General features: G+C 39.0%; 2 protein-coding genes across 3 annotated transcripts in view; one reads left to right on the forward strand and one right to left on the reverse strand.

Moving 5' to 3' along the window:
- LOC124159362 (cardiomyopathy-associated protein 5) overlaps positions 1-15,382 on the reverse strand; it is a 45,905-nt gene that overhangs the window by 13,744 nt on the left and 16,779 nt on the right. The window contains exons 3-7 of the mRNA XM_046535128.1: positions 8,099-8,305; positions 7,567-7,691; positions 7,019-7,166; positions 5,923-6,121; positions 5,027-5,205 (exon numbers count right to left, since the gene is read on the reverse strand). Coding sequence (XP_046391084.1) covers positions 5,027-5,205; positions 5,923-6,121; positions 7,019-7,166; positions 7,567-7,691; positions 8,099-8,305 — 858 coding nt within the window. The remainder of the gene's footprint in view (positions 1-5,026; positions 5,206-5,922; positions 6,122-7,018; positions 7,167-7,566; positions 7,692-8,098; positions 8,306-15,382) is intronic.
- On the forward strand, positions 1,068-3,821 carry LOC124159366. Of its 2 annotated transcripts, XM_046535131.1 has the most exons (3): positions 1,068-1,245; positions 1,582-1,740; positions 1,881-3,821. In XM_046535131.1, exons 2-3 carry the CDS (start codon positions 1,598-1,600, stop codon positions 3,700-3,702), a joined length of 1,965 nt encoding a protein of 654 aa, XP_046391087.1. In that variant the 5' UTR covers positions 1,068-1,245; positions 1,582-1,597; the 3' UTR covers positions 3,703-3,821. The 2 variants fall into 2 exon arrangements, with proteins under 2 accessions (XP_046391087.1, XP_046391088.1); XM_046535132.1 differs by lacking the exon at positions 1,068-1,245 and having other exon boundaries at positions 1,650-1,740; positions 1,870-3,821.

A 15,382-nucleotide genomic window follows, 5' to 3' on the forward strand; every position in this document is an offset into this window, starting at 1 on the left:
TCTCGGGGAGCTTCCTGATTAAAATCTTGTTATGTATTCCCATTCACCTTTTAATGATTATAAAATAGTAGAAAAGTGGAGTGAAGAAACTTGATCTACTGAATTCAATAATTACCAGTTGATGATACATAGCTAGTTGCCTCTATATACCTTTATCAACTGCACTTGAACCAGTAGTGAACTAACTACATACATAGAAAATATGAGTTGAGTACTTGCCCAATGTTCAACTCCAAAAAAGAAAATTTGGTGAAGCATCAATTCTTATCAAAGCTATACCAAGGGAGCACATCATGTTAACCCTGGTATAGTCATTATATGATTCAGAAATGTGAACAGTTATAGAATGTGCCGGTAAAAATAAGTAAGAGAATCTTCTGGCAAGAGGGAAATATCAGACGTCTTCCAGTCACTTCAACCTTGGTGGAATCCCGGAAAAACTATTGTCAACCTCTGACAGTCAACGTGGCAAAAAAACCAGAAGACAGAGGTCCACAAATCCAGATCACCATAGAAAATTTTAAGTTTTTTCAAGAACAGTCTTTTTAGCTCTTAAGAAATACTACCATCGCTCTTTTTAAGGATTGGTTAACTATAGGTCTAACGTGATATGGTTTTAAGGAGAGGGTATAAAACCACATCAACTTTATTTACACGAATATGCATGAGCTTCACTCAAATATTCCTTTCATATGAAGAAATAACTGTATCCCACAATTTCCATTATTTCACTCCATCATGCACAAAGGTTTTTCTTGGTTAAATAATGTAGGTACGACACCATACCGAGGCATTCAGGTGGACCAAAATATTATTAAATAGTTACTTTGAAATGTGCCATGGAAGTAAGAGCCAATGAAATTTTAAAAATCAATCACTCACAGTGAATTGCACCATGGTATTTACACTTTTTGTATTATGGCTTTGAAGTTGGTCATAGTTTTATGATCATAAAATGGAATAAATAAAGGCTTTTACTTCAATGAGTTACACCACTAGCACCAAGGAATACGTAACACTACTGGGTTTGCTTAGGTTATACCAGACAACACAATACACATAGGGGAGGGTGGGGCACAGTGAAACATGGGGCAGGGTGAAACAATTCAAATTTCCCTCCTCCTGACAATTCTATGAATTAGTGCTCTCTGTGTTATATTAAGGAACTAACACCACAACAGCTGCTGCAGTCTCATGGCTTGTGCTCTTCTAGTCTCCTGTTGATGGATCAAAACCTATTTTAAGGTGAGAAAAGTAAATAATTCCAAAGAATTATTTCACACTGACAAACTTTTCCTTTTCATGGGAAATCTTAACTTATCATTGTATTTACTGTTACCATTTCTTAAGTTTTGGAGACCACCAAACATATTTCTATATCTTCATTTGTTTTCATGCAGTAAGTTTATTTATTCAAGATGGCCTGGTGGGGCACACTGAAACAAGATAAATGGGGCACAGTGAAACATGTTTCACTGTGCCCCATGTCTCATTTAGGAAGAACTATTTGACTTGAAATATGCAGTGTGGATTACTATAGTAATTATTATTGTTATTCTGATGGAATTTCATTATTTTCAGAATAAAGATTCCAAAAATGAGGAATAGAATAAGAAAGAGCCATATTGGATCCTTCACAGATGGTGAAATGCGCGCTGCAGTTCATCTTGTTCTGCATGAAAACTATTCAATCAGGAAAGCAGCCAAAGAATGTAATGTCAATTATGTAACACTCAGTCGGTATGTTTATTTGTTTTTTGCATGTGAACATCTTGTAACATTGAAAGTTTTCTGAAAATTTTTTTAAATTTCAAATAAACAGTAAACGTAAACTGACATTCAAATTTTCCAAATAATAATTTTGAAAAGATTCTTTTCAGGTATGTGAGTAAGCAAAAAAAGGCTAGTGATGAAGGGACTGGTGAACATGTTCGCATGACACCAAAATATCAATCCAGATTGATTTTTACAGCTGAACAAGAAAAGTGCTTGGCTGACTATTTGATAACATGCTCAAAACTCTGTTATGGTCAGTCGACTCGTAACACTCGAGAGCTAGCTTATGAAATGGCAGTGGTGAACTCTATACAAGTGCCAAAAAACTGGCATGATGACTCTGCTGCAGGTTTAGACTGGCTACGATTGTTCTTGAAGCGAAATCCAAATTTAAGCATTCGGCAGCCTGAAAACTGTTCTCTTTCTCGTTGCACATCATTTAATGCACACACAGTGAAAACATTTTTTGACAATCTTGGTGCAGCCTTAAGACGTTCAGAATGTTTTGGTGATGGTTCCAGAATATGGAATCTAGATGAAACTGGTACCTCAACAGTCGTAAATAAGTCTGCCAAGGTGATTGCAGAAAAGGGATCCAAAGGGGTAAATAATGTAACAGCAGGTGAAAGGGGAACTCTAGTTACTACATGCTGTTTTGTGAGTGCATCCGGAAACACCATACCCCCTGCATTTGTTTTCCCAAGGGTCAAGTTCAGTGATCATATGTTGATCAATGCCCCTCCTGGCTCTCTTGGACTGACATCGAAAAGTGGTTGGATGACAGCAGAAATATTTCCTGAAGTTATTAAGCACTTCATCAAACATACAAAAACAAGTAAAGAAGACCCTACACTGCTAATAATGGATAATCACCAAAGCCATATTAGTATACAAGTAATAGATTTGGCAAAAGAGTATGGCATAATGATTGTGACTCTTCCACCTCATTGCAGTGCCAAATTACAGCCCTTGGATGTTTCCTGTTATGCTCCATTTAAGACCTATTATGCCGCAGCAGTTGATTCCTGGAACAAAAGCAATCCAGGTAAAGCTCTTTCCATCTACCATATTGCAGGATGCGTCAATTTTGCCCATCAAAAGGCTATGACTCCAGCTACTATTATTAATGGATTCAAAAAAACTGGAATATATCCATATAATAGGCACATTTTCACCGAGGCAGATTTCTTGAGTAGTTCTGTAACAGACCAGCCTTCTCCTGAAACTGAAGAGTGTGACTTATTGAGCCAAGAATTAAGAGCAACTGCAAGTACTTCCAGTTTAAACAATGGTCAAGGTGAAGATAAAAGAACTTTTCAAAGTCCTGCTCAGTTCAAGGGCTATCCTAAAGCCGCTCCAAGGAAAAATTCAACCAGGAAAAGAGAACCAGGCAAAAGTATGATCATAACAGACACACCAGAAAAAATCCGTATGATGGAAAAGAAAAATACAGCTATAGGAAAAAAAACTTCTGAGGCAACTAAATCATGCAGAAGTTTATTTAATGCCAATGTTGCCATTGATAACTGTGAGGGGCCCCATCAAAATTCAGACACCACGTCAGAGGGAGGACTTTCAAACCCCTTGGAAGGTAATGAGGATATTTTAGAAGGTTTTGGAAATAAAGTAGGTACAGTAAAAGTTGGTGATTATGTTTTGATTGAGTTTTCATCGAAGAAAAAATTCTACTATGTAGGTAGAATAATTAAAGAAGCAAGAAAACACAATGGCGCTGAAGTTACATATTTACGAAAAAGTTCCAAAGTGCCAAATTCATTTTTTTTCCCACATATTGAAGATATAGCATCTGTCAGCATGAAAGACATTAAATTAGTTTTACCACCTCCTTCTTATCGCAAAGGAACTGCAAGAATGAAAAGGTTTATTTCATTTAAAATTTCATTTGCCAATTTAGATGTTCGTTAAGCTTCTAATTATCACTGACTAAGGTGCAGTTTGTTTCATGTTTTTTAATCCATTACTGTATTCATGCATTGTGAGTTTCATTCTAGTGAAAATATTGCCAAAGGTAAAAATAAATGGTATTATAAAATCTGAAAAAATGTGTTTCACTGTGCCCCATAAGTAAAAAAGGCCCTGTTTCACTGTGCCCCACACATGGGGCACAGTGAAACAATTGACATATCACTACAAAAATTGATGTAAATCCATTGCTTTTTTAAATAATTCCATTTTTTAAAGTAGGAATAGTGAAGAAAATGACAAGCACCATTTATATATTTTCATTGTTATTTTATTTTCAAAAGCAATGTTTTTATAGGCAAAATAATAATTTTTGTTTCACTGTGCCCCACCCTCCCCTACTACAATCCTTTACAGGTGTGAGGTGGTATTGGAACACCAGCCTTTGACCTGACAGAAATTAAAATTTACATTCTTAGCAAGGGCGTAACCAGGATCAAAAGTAGAGGGGGGGCAAGGCGTGGTCGTTCAAGTTATAACACAGAAAAGGTAATGAAACCAAAATTTCAAGAAAATTATAACAGCGCTTTATTAGTTTTTAAAATTATTTGATCCGAAAAAATTTTTTTATTTTAATTAAATTTTTTATACCAATATCTCTTTTCTTGAATTTAAAGAAAATCTATTCAAAATTTTTGTTTTGTACTAAAAATACCTTTGCTTATATGGGGGAGGGGGTCAACTGCCCCCTCCTGCCCCCCCACTGGGTACGCCCATGATTTTGAGAATAGGTGTATTCAAGGGTAGGGTTTATAATCCATCCAATGAGGAAAAACACCTAATAATTTTAATAGCTTTGATGCAAAGCATGCATTTACCAGGGTAATTTCAAACCTCCTATTACCAGATCAACCCAATCCCATCCAAAAATGAATAAGTATATGGGTGAAGTAATTACACAGATGAAAAGTTACGAAGGAAATCTAAGTACCTATGTATGTATCACTGCTGTCAGGTATACATATGACAATCAAGACATGTTAATGGGTTTCTTTGAGATTAGAGCATGCACTGAGAAGGAGGTATTGCTACATTTTTTTACAGAAAAATACTTTCTTAAATAACTGCAAATACATATTAATTAATGGGGTTAGAACAGTAAAATTATGTAATTAACTCTCTAACTTGTATTTTGTTGCACATGAGTTGTGACATAAAATTTGCTATGGTAACATTTCATGGAATATTTAATGTAAATACATATATACGAATGAGGTGCATTTATATGAATAGATAAAAGAGAAAGGCATTTAGGAGTTGTACTCACCACACTGGTAGGCTTCGGGACAGCATTTTCCTGGAGGTATGGGCATGGCAGTACAATTCTGCCCAACACCATTGGCATGGGATGCTTTCTCAGCATCTTCCATTGGAGTGCCACATTCCTGTACCGCACACACAATATCCCCTCGCATGCAATAACAGTGCTGGCAAGGTGAGGCATTGCTAAAATTGAATTTAGAGATAAATTATTCATGGGTGAAGGATTAACTGTATTAAACATTGATTTAATGCAAGCATGCAGCACACATGTTTGTTTGAGAATCACTACAAAATTTATAGCATTCAATTGAATTTGGTAAATTCCAGTGCATAATAATAAATTATACTTTAGGACGAGCTGTACAGATTAGCTGATAGAAAATACATTGGTTCTTGCAGGATGAGAGTTCTTAGTTATACTACAAATTTTACTTGCTGAGATATAACAACAGGGATAGGTTTTATTTACGATCACCTAATTTGAAGGGCATGAACATCCTCTGTAAGTGAAAACAGGAATGATTCATCTAGAGATAGTGTGGCATGCACATAAATTTATTCGAGAAGGGTTTGATTAGCCTAATCTGCTCATGCTAAAAAATTCTATGATATCAAAGTACAGAATATCTTCATGACCAAGTGCTACAATTATGCCGACATGAGTTTAAAGGAGGCTAAAATAAATATTTGACGATTTTATAAAGCACCCTTTCTTAATCATCTCATTCCTTGCATGCTATTTATTTTTTGTTTTTTCAATGTAGAGTATCATTTTTAACATTTTTACGGTATCTTGAATGTCACCATTCAGCAGCAAGAGCACGTTAAAATATGGAAAGACATCTTTCGCTATGAAAGTGTTAAAGCATGTCAGTTACTCAAAAGTCATTAGATAGTTACCTTTCTGCAGCATCAATGCCAGATATGGCCTTGATCAATTCTCCATCTTCATATATTTCAGATCCATAGCGACATCCAAGGGGGCTTGGAGTGGCTGGAGGAAGTGTTGTCGGAGGAAGGGTCGTTGTCGTCGTAGTTGTAGTGGTAGTGGTAGTTGGACGAAGGGTTGTGAGGCCAAAATGAGGGTGATCTTGATATTCTGCCGGGGATAATCGATAAAAGGTGATATTTTAGCTAATCATCATTGAGAGTATACCTGCATGAATGATCAATGAGATTTTGATAGGTATAATCTTATTAGCTACACCAATAAGCTGTAAAAAACAAGGGGGCAGGGGCAGGGAAAGAAACTGCCTCCCCAGCCCTGAATGAGTGAATTTCTCTGTGGCTAAGTCCTGGGTGAGTCATACCCTCACTAATCCCAACCAATATATGTAATCGTTTATTTGAGTCACTGAGCAAGTGATGATTTTTAGTATGATAACTCAAAATAATTCAGCAGGAATGTATAAATACATTTTAAAATAAATCTCGAGAAAGTCTTGTTACTGTGCTAATGAAAAAGTGACTGAATACTGGGCTCAAAATACTTGAGTCACTCAATCAGCCACCAATAAAAATCTATGTATCCAATGGTTAGCACTTCATTAGTATAGTTTGAATTTGGGCACCCAGCTCATCTCTTCTTTTGAACATTTTATGACAGTTTACAATTCTACCCGGCATAACTATGGAGCCTTGGAGTCCAGGGGCGCAGCTAGGAATTAAGACTGGGGGGGGGGGGGTTTAGGTGCAACTAATACCGGGGTATGTGGGGGTATGGAATACCCACCAGGATAAGCGGTAGGTGTGAGATTAACAAATTGCGGAATTTTTAGATAAATAGTTGAAAATGGTGAGTTTTACGGCTTTCTTAGGGATATTTTATTAATCCTTACACATATCCTATTAGTAAAATCAATCCAATTAAGTAAAATGGATTAAACTTAAAAATTTCTCAGAGCTCTGGGGGGAGGGGGGTTTATCCCCCTCGCTGCCCCACTGTTGGAATCTTTGCTTAAGAGTTATATAAGATGATCATGGAATTCTTACTTACCACAGTTATAGCGAACAGGACAGCATATGCCTTCTTGGTATACAGGTGAGCAGCCATCAACTTGGAGGGTGCACTCTTGCATCACACAAGCAGTTCTGTTACGGATACAGTAGCAGAGCTCACATGGTTTCTTCCAGTCAGAGGGAACCTACCAATAAACATGAAACATTGATCACTTTAATGAGATATTTTTGTTGGTAAACTTCTTCAGATAAGCTGTTTTTATGGCAATACAATAGAATAGATGAGAGAATTGTAACTGTGACTAATACAGTTAATTCAACTTACTTAAAAAATGAACAATAAAAAAATAGGGTCAAAAGGGTATCTCCCATATCCTTTACCTTACCCACCTCCGCTACTTGGACAAATTTACCATGGTTAATGATTTTTATAAGGGTATGTGGTTTGAAAAATGTAGCTATTAATGTCCATTAATGTAGAAAAATTATAACCATATCATGACAGTCATAGTGGCATTCCATCGAATGAATATTTTTTCTCATTTTCCGAACTTAACTAGCTGATATCTAATTAACTAATATTACCTGTGCTCCATCCGTATAGAAGACGCCATCAATGGTGCATCCATAGTCATCTGGGAAGCCAAGTTCAGTTTCAAGGGATCCATGATGCGTAGACTCAGTTGAGCTTGAAATCAGTTGAACAGGAACTGGAAATAAAAATAGCACAAAGCTACAGTACAAGGCAAGAAAATATACTTGAATAGAGGGAGACAGAATTACTAAGTTTCAAAATTCCACATAATGAGACAATATGTCCAACATTCAGTACCGAGTTGAAAACATATCTTCCAGTAAAAATGAGGGTTGACGTACAACATGGCCTACATGTTGGGATAGTTTGCAAAGTATGATATATAGGGGATGTTTTAATCCAAATAATAGGCCACAGTGAACAAGTGGTAGGGTTCTAGTAAAAAATTTCAAGAGATCAGGTTACACAAAAAGTTCCAAGGTGGAGCTATATTGATACGGTTGAAAAATGTCGCATAATTGTTCTTAAAGACCAGAGAAGTAACATATAGTTCGTTTTGTATTCAGTTCAGAGGATACCAACCTTCAGGGCAAGTGATAGTTGGGCAGCACTGATCAGCTTTCTTTTCCACCACACAGTCCTGTCCAATGGCCTTGGTGAAGGGGCAGACACGAAGGTAACACATAAGCATTCTTCCACGGCATGTGCAGTTGAGACAAGGTTCATTTGTTGTGATACGGTCACCCTCGCTGTAATGTTGGTAATTATAGTAGCAACCACCAGCAGGATCTGTGAAGGAAAGTTGAAAAGCATATTTAGATACAGCTCCTTCACTACTCTGATATAAAATGTGTGCATTTCATGCATCCTCAATGCAGATAAAGTCCTCATTTGCAGTTTTCTTGAGTAAAATAGAATGGTAGAGACTGAATAATATTTTCAGAGGATTCTAAGCTCGGTATAATTATTTTAATCTATCAAAATATTCATCTGTTAATAACAGTAGCATTTAAAGAAAAAACTCAAGGGGTAGGGGCACAAAATATATTTTGAGTTACCTTTGCCTTTAAAGTAATAAAAAATAAACAAGCCACATGCAAAGTTACAGAAAGTTTTACCTAAAGTGATTTTACACGTACACAAGACACTGCCATCTTATGATATAAAAAGTTACAATTGTGGTTCTACAATGTTTGGCAATACGGCTGGCCCCACAAGGTAGGGGAACACGCCCCCTACCCCCATATGAATCCACCACATAGTTTAATAATAAATTTTTTAGTCCATGCTTCATATCCTTTTTTGTGAAAATGAGGGACCTGCGTCTCTTTTGGACTATACCTGCTCCCTGGAAATTGTATCCATATCCCTTGATAAATCAGACCTAATGTATTGGAGCTGGCATGATATAGGCGATGAATTTTCCAAGAAATTCATAATATTTAGGCAGCAATTTTGGGATTGGTTAGACACAGCCTCCTCTGTATTCTTCCATTAGCTAATATTTTCGCACATAAGTCTTCTGTTTTACATCTCTTACCTACTTTGTTTTATGCTGCGATACTTTCATTGAGAGGACACATTACCCAGAGCACTAATAAGAATGATTTAATATTTACTTTTACGGACGATAATGTTGGCCCACTTATGGGTACTCCACTTAAATCCCAAACGAGGCAGCTTGTCATTTGGTTTTCCTGCACCGGTCCAATAGAACTTCTCATGCGCCCATGCCATTAGCGATGAAAAACGAACTCAGTCGTGACTCGAGCCCGCGACCTCTAGATTAGCTGCTGAGGATTTAACCGTCAGCACCATGGAAGAAATTAAATTTCGAGTTGCTCTAATTTTTGCTAAAAAGTTGCTCTAAGACATTAAAATTTCGTAACCAAGTTTTGGTTCGAATATCGTCGATAATCACGTGATCATTTTATTATCGTGGGTGGACGTTGATTTGTAAATGTTTGTATCGATTATTTAGTGTTTCCTTATGATTTACCGTCGATGACCTGTTCCCACTTCCCTGACCTCCTGGCCACAGCCAACAGGTAAGTGGTGAGCACCTCTCGCACGGCCCTTGGCCAAGGACACCTCCGCACGTGATCCGAACGCCCGATCGTTACGAAGCGACTTCTGAAGCCGTCGTGAGCGATGGAAGAGCCATTGTGTTGTGATTTGAGTGATTCACTTCGATGCCTCTCTCAAGTCCACGGGCAATCTCCACGGATTCCATCGGCGGCACAATGCCACAGCTCTCGCAAGCGCGCGACGCGAGTAGGAAACAACGCTGAATTGTGACGTACTCGAAGATGACACACAAGACGTCCCCACGAGTCGCTCAGAGTGAGTTATAATCGAACCTGCGATTTCATTTCTATTAGCCATAACAATAGCGGCAGAGTGGAAGTTGCTCTTATTCTGGTAATCCACACAAATTGTAGCCGATTCATTTCGCCGTGATTGATATTTGGAAGAAGCGACCGTAAGATAAATCACTTTGGCTTAAAGGATGAGTGGAGAGAAAAAAAGCTGAGAAAGCACCCTGCTCTTACGCATATACACCAAGGGGAAACGTCTATGGCTAAACGTCCCCTTCGACGGATGGAGTGTTGATCTTAAGGAGCGCTCAATCCTTAGGGAAAGCAGATGCTTAAGTCTGATATCTAATTGGAAATTATTTTTTGACGTGAAGGTTAATATTTCAAAATTAATTTTCGGAGATGTACTCTTTCCTATTACTAGTCGCCGACCTTCAACTAACGATTGACATGATGTTATTGGATGGATGACGTTGAATTTGCTGGAATTAGTCACACGACTGGCAGGGAGTAGACAGACGGCTGAGTCAATCCCCAAATACGTATCGACAATGACCGTGGGTTAACGGAAGTCACGATATAAAGAAAGCAAAGCCTCGATCGCTATTAAATGTAAATTTATTTGGTCATTATGCGATTATTTTTAACGCGGAGACACTAAATACTGAATTGTGAATTTCAAGTGCTGAGATTTTGAAAATGTGTGCTCTAAAGATTTATTTCAACACTAATGCATGCTTCCCCTTAAGCTCTTCTCCCCATTGTCACTCCAATGAATCGAACCGTAAACGCCGTTTTACACGGGGTACTTCATTGTGCAATCTGACCTATGTACGAAGGCACAGTCAAAACTGTGTCGTGCAAAGCGGTGAATTGCGTGAATGCATGGACGCTAGATGGCAAAATAGCCCCTGCTCTAATTCCGAGCTCGCATTCTCGTAATTATGAAAATGTTTTCAGTGCTAACCTTCGCAAGGATATGCCCCGCGTAAAACGGCCTTAACAGGTTTTTCTCTCGGCTTGCAGCATTGCGGCCGTTACCGTCGGAGGGCTAGCAGGAGCTCGCTCTTTCAAGTTGGTAACAATTTCGGGAATGGATAACTACGAGAACACGCGCGCATTTTGGGTCCTCATATCCTGATGGTCGACAGGTGTGGGGGAAGGAGGTTCACGGGGAGGTGGTTGCGATGCGTGACCGGAGATGCGGTGGGCGTGCCGCGGGCCGTCAAAAGATCCTCTCCATTCGCACAGCTCCAGGGGACCGCGGAGGAGCTGCGAGAGACGTGAGAAATTCTCAAAATTTTCCTTCCAAAACGACTGACTTTTAAGTGAAGTCGTGAATTAGCTTCAACAAGAGTGGTAGTGAGAACTGTTGAAACGCTTATCTCTAAGCAAATTTACTATTTTTAGCGAAATCTCTCGTAATCGGTATCGACGTTGAATTAGTTTCTACAATAGTGGAGTGAGAACTACTGAGACGCTTACTTCTAGCCAAATATAACATTTTAGCGATTAAATCTCTCGTAATTAGTATTGAAAGCAAATTCTTTTTCATTTACAACCACATACTACGTATAGAAATAAGATCTCGGTACTTCTCATCAGAAAATTCAGGAAGGGTCTCTGAATTGTCGTTGTTGATTCACTTGTTCGAACAAAAATTATGGATCTCAAGATATTTCGGCTGAAGGAGTCTTGTTATTAACTACTGATGAAATTTTCCACCAAAATTAACCAGAATTTAATCGAGAAATGACGAGGAAATACGTTTTTAAGTCTCTCTTTATGAAAAAATGATCCTCTCCCGATTGCCCAACTACTTAGACCATCATGCTAATCCTAAATCCTGATCTTTAATGCAGACTCTTTCTGAGGCCTTCTATGCGTTTCCTAGATTTAGATTGACTTTACTTTGAAAGGGCTCAATTTATCCTCGTCAATCCTATCCCGCTCACCTCTCAAACTCGCGCTCAGGGAAGTATAGGCGTATTACGTGTATTGTGGGTTGCGGTGGAAACAGGGGTAATGATGGATGATAGTGCGGGGAATACATAGCTGGAGAAGAAAGGTTCGCAATCAGATACTTTTACGGGCACAGAGGGAATTCCGGAGGTGACAAAGTTCCTATTCTCTGCGTAGATAAAAAGTAAGAAAAGACCGGGAAACAAGACTTTAAAAATTGTGAAAAAAGAGCGTGGAAAATGCTAACGATTTACGATCTTGGGAATAAAAAAATATCAAAGACTTAGTAAGCCCGTGATTCAGTAAGCCTTTACATTATACAGAGTGATCGTGAGAGGCAAAGAGCTAGGCGCTTATCCCATCGATTTTTGGCGGTACGAGAATGGGATATCACGGCCGCAGGTGGGGAGTCGTTTTGGGTGCGATCTTATTGTGATATCGAAGCTATTTCGCGAGGAACATCTTCTCGATTGGGATATGTTCGGGATCCGGCGAGAGTTGCGGTGAGGAGGGAAGGGGCCGCCCGGTGGCCTCGGATCCGGGCGGCGTCCTCGCGGGGTCTTCCCCCCTCACAATTTTAAGCCTTAAAAAAATAATGGAGGCAGAGGTCGAGAGGGTAAACGCTTTACTAATGAAGGCCACGGGAGTCAAGTTCAATCGCTCCCCGGAATGCGTTCCTCCGGTAGGCTTTTTTCATTTTTTCCGGGAAGAGGGATTTTTTGAGTGCGATCGGGGAAATTTATTGACAGGTGAATTTGAAAAGCTTCTGAGCGATGAAATATGATGGGAAACAAGTGAATCCCATTATTTCCTACTAGATTTAAAAACAATCACATTTTTATGTCGCCACAAACAAATTTTCCTTGAAAAACACCTCGGATTTAAAAGCGGATAAAAAGCCTATATATTGAGTGAACAGTGAAAACAATTACTTCGGAGAAACATACGAGAAACATCCTAAATAGCTACCATATGGACAATACTTTTATGAATACAAATTCTGTTACGCATTCTCTGTTCAAATACTGTACTGCAATTCCTATTATTACACTACATATCACGTATGATGAACGAGATTTCCTCCCTCGTCAGCTATGCTACACTGAGCGAGAATATGCTATACTAAGCGTCTTCAGCTAATCAGTAAATTTTAGCAATCATTTCTAGGATAACAGTCACCGATACTATGATTAAATAAATCTTAGATAGATGTAACTTTGACTCAGGAGGTTTGATGACTTAGGTGAGCTGCTACTTGGCAGAAGTGTACATTCACGAAGAAAGCAATAATCCGGAAAATAATTAAATAGAAAATTATTACCAGAAATCGATTCATTTACCTAAATTATAGAAGAAAATTTTGACGCTAACGAGAAATAAGCTTAGAATCTTTAAGAGCCTGGCTCCCATTGGGTAACCGTTTTATTCTCAACCCGGATATAGGCTTACTAAGTCACCCACAATCAGTTTCGGAGATTTTACTTTATATTGTAGTACGGCCTGGTATTTTTACTTCGGATATATTCCCATTTCATGGAGATCCGCATTTGGAGAGGAGCTTGGGAAATCTTATAAAATGGGAATTAAGAGAATTCTCTCGCATCCCATACCCAAAAAATTGCTGATTTGGCAACCTCCTCCTTCATCTGCCGAAATGGCTTTCGGGCCTATTCAATGCCGAGGTGAAGCTTAAGGGACCTCGCCTGCATTATTCCCTCCCAGCACCAACCCCCATCCCATCCATCTCCTTGCGGTCGGCGGAGCTGCTAAAGAGGGCGGAGACGGTCATGGTGCGCGAGGCTTTGCGACGGCACTGCTGACCTTGGTGTTCGGGTCTGCCATGGGGGGATTGAGGCGAGGTTCACCCTTAACCTATCGCGCCGTGACCCTCTGTCCATTGTTGTCCGCAGCGGCGGCCTCCGCGCCCCAATCAATCCGCTCGTGATCCGGCGACGAAATCCGCCAGGTGCCCGCGTAAAGAGTCGACCCGAACCCACCGAATGCCTCCCGCTGGACGTGAGGAAATGCGTTTTTTGCGCCCGCATCCGATGCGGTCGGCCTGTTTTCTGTGATGAATCGCACCTACTATAGATCAGCGCGACCGAAAAATCTGCTCAGCCTCAGAACAATGTTTCGAATATTATATCCTTGACTGGCATAAAATATAAATATTCTATAGCCTTACATGAAAAAATAAATACATGGCAACATAAATAAAACATAGTTACGCCCGGTGCTTTTATTAGGAAACTAGCTGCGGAGAAAACGATTTTACCAGAAATCGAATCCAGATCTCGCAATTATCGGTTGAATATTGTTAGCATGTTAGCATCTTAAGAGATTCAGTTTAGAATCTCGCCCAAGGCAAATAAATTCCCTTTCTTCTTATTTCACGGTATAGATGAAGTAATATTATTAAATTGGTCGATAAACAGATGACCTTACATAAACGTTCTCGGAAACAATGCCGATTATCTCTCCGGTTCTTTGTAACATTTCACTAAACCAAGTTGGCCCCATTCATTAAAATTTATAACTTTATGAATGATGACATGAACATATAGTAAGATTCAAATTTGTGGCATAAATATCGCGCTAATTTCATTATTTGTTTGATTGCAAATATTTATTCGATCGATCGTTATTATGTAGTCTTGGTTTGGTGCTCTCTGAAGGGAAGAGCATTGTAACCATGTTTCCTCCATTCGACCCACGATTCCATGTTCCACTGCCATGCTTCGTGAGTTGCTAATCTCCAGTTACCTCATTATTCTCATCTCCATAACTCCAAGGACGGCCAGGAGCTGCAAGCAGTCGTGCGTTTGAAACATAAATTCGACACGCTCTCGATTCAGAAGAGCAGAGGACGCCGTGTATAGCTTCACTTCGTCTCATTAAATCCTGTTTCACGTATTTCCATAGATAATATTTCTATTTCTACAATAGATACCCGAAGTGGTGAACATTAAAATCAAGCCATCGTCTTCCGAAAATGTCATGAATTTGATCACTAAAATTAATTTTTTTGAAGAAAATTACCAAAACAAGGGAGAATTAATCCCCGCGAACTGGGATTAGCCATTATCTTGCAATCATATAAAAATAACCAAGATCATGTTGTTTAATTTTCCTCTGTTTAAAACTTTTCCGGCGAAAGTCGGCTCCGGTAGGGGTAGGGAATAATATAGGGGTAGTATCCGATTGCCAACCGACCGGTCGCAGGTTCGAGATCCAGTTAAGCGAGCCTAGTGAAGTTATCAATGTCCAGGGAATAGTTTTTACTCTTGTCTAGTAGTAGTAGTAAATTGTTCTTAATTGGCGGAAGATATTGTCAACTAAACATCCATATGATGAAATTAAATCATAAAAATAGAAATTATCATATCACACGAATCATTCTGTCTGCTTACCTGAGCGGAAAAAACTTTTTTAAATTCTCAGTGATTTTGAATTCCGCTGAATTCACATTCGCGCTTGGGCCGATCCAACATCCCGATTTGGGATTCAGGGGTCATGAATGTGCTGATCCTTCAAGAATCATAGTAATGCGGAAGGAAATTAAGCATAACTAGCAGCTGATGTGCTA

Source organism: Ischnura elegans, chromosome 5 (assembly GCF_921293095.1).
Source record: "Ischnura elegans chromosome 5, ioIscEleg1.1, whole genome shotgun sequence".
NCBI lineage: Eukaryota > Metazoa > Arthropoda > Insecta > Odonata > Coenagrionidae > Ischnura > Ischnura elegans.

Bases quoted from the DNA above. Each gene is read 5' to 3' on its own strand.
- LOC124159366 (XM_046535131.1), top strand. From the start codon at position 1,598: ATGAGGAATAGAATAAGAAAGAGCCATATTGGATCCTTCACAGATGGT. The intron at 1,741-1,880 runs GTATGTTTATTT...GATTCTTTTCAG, and splicing joins AATTATGTAACACTCAGTCG to GTATGTGAGTAAGCAAAAAA.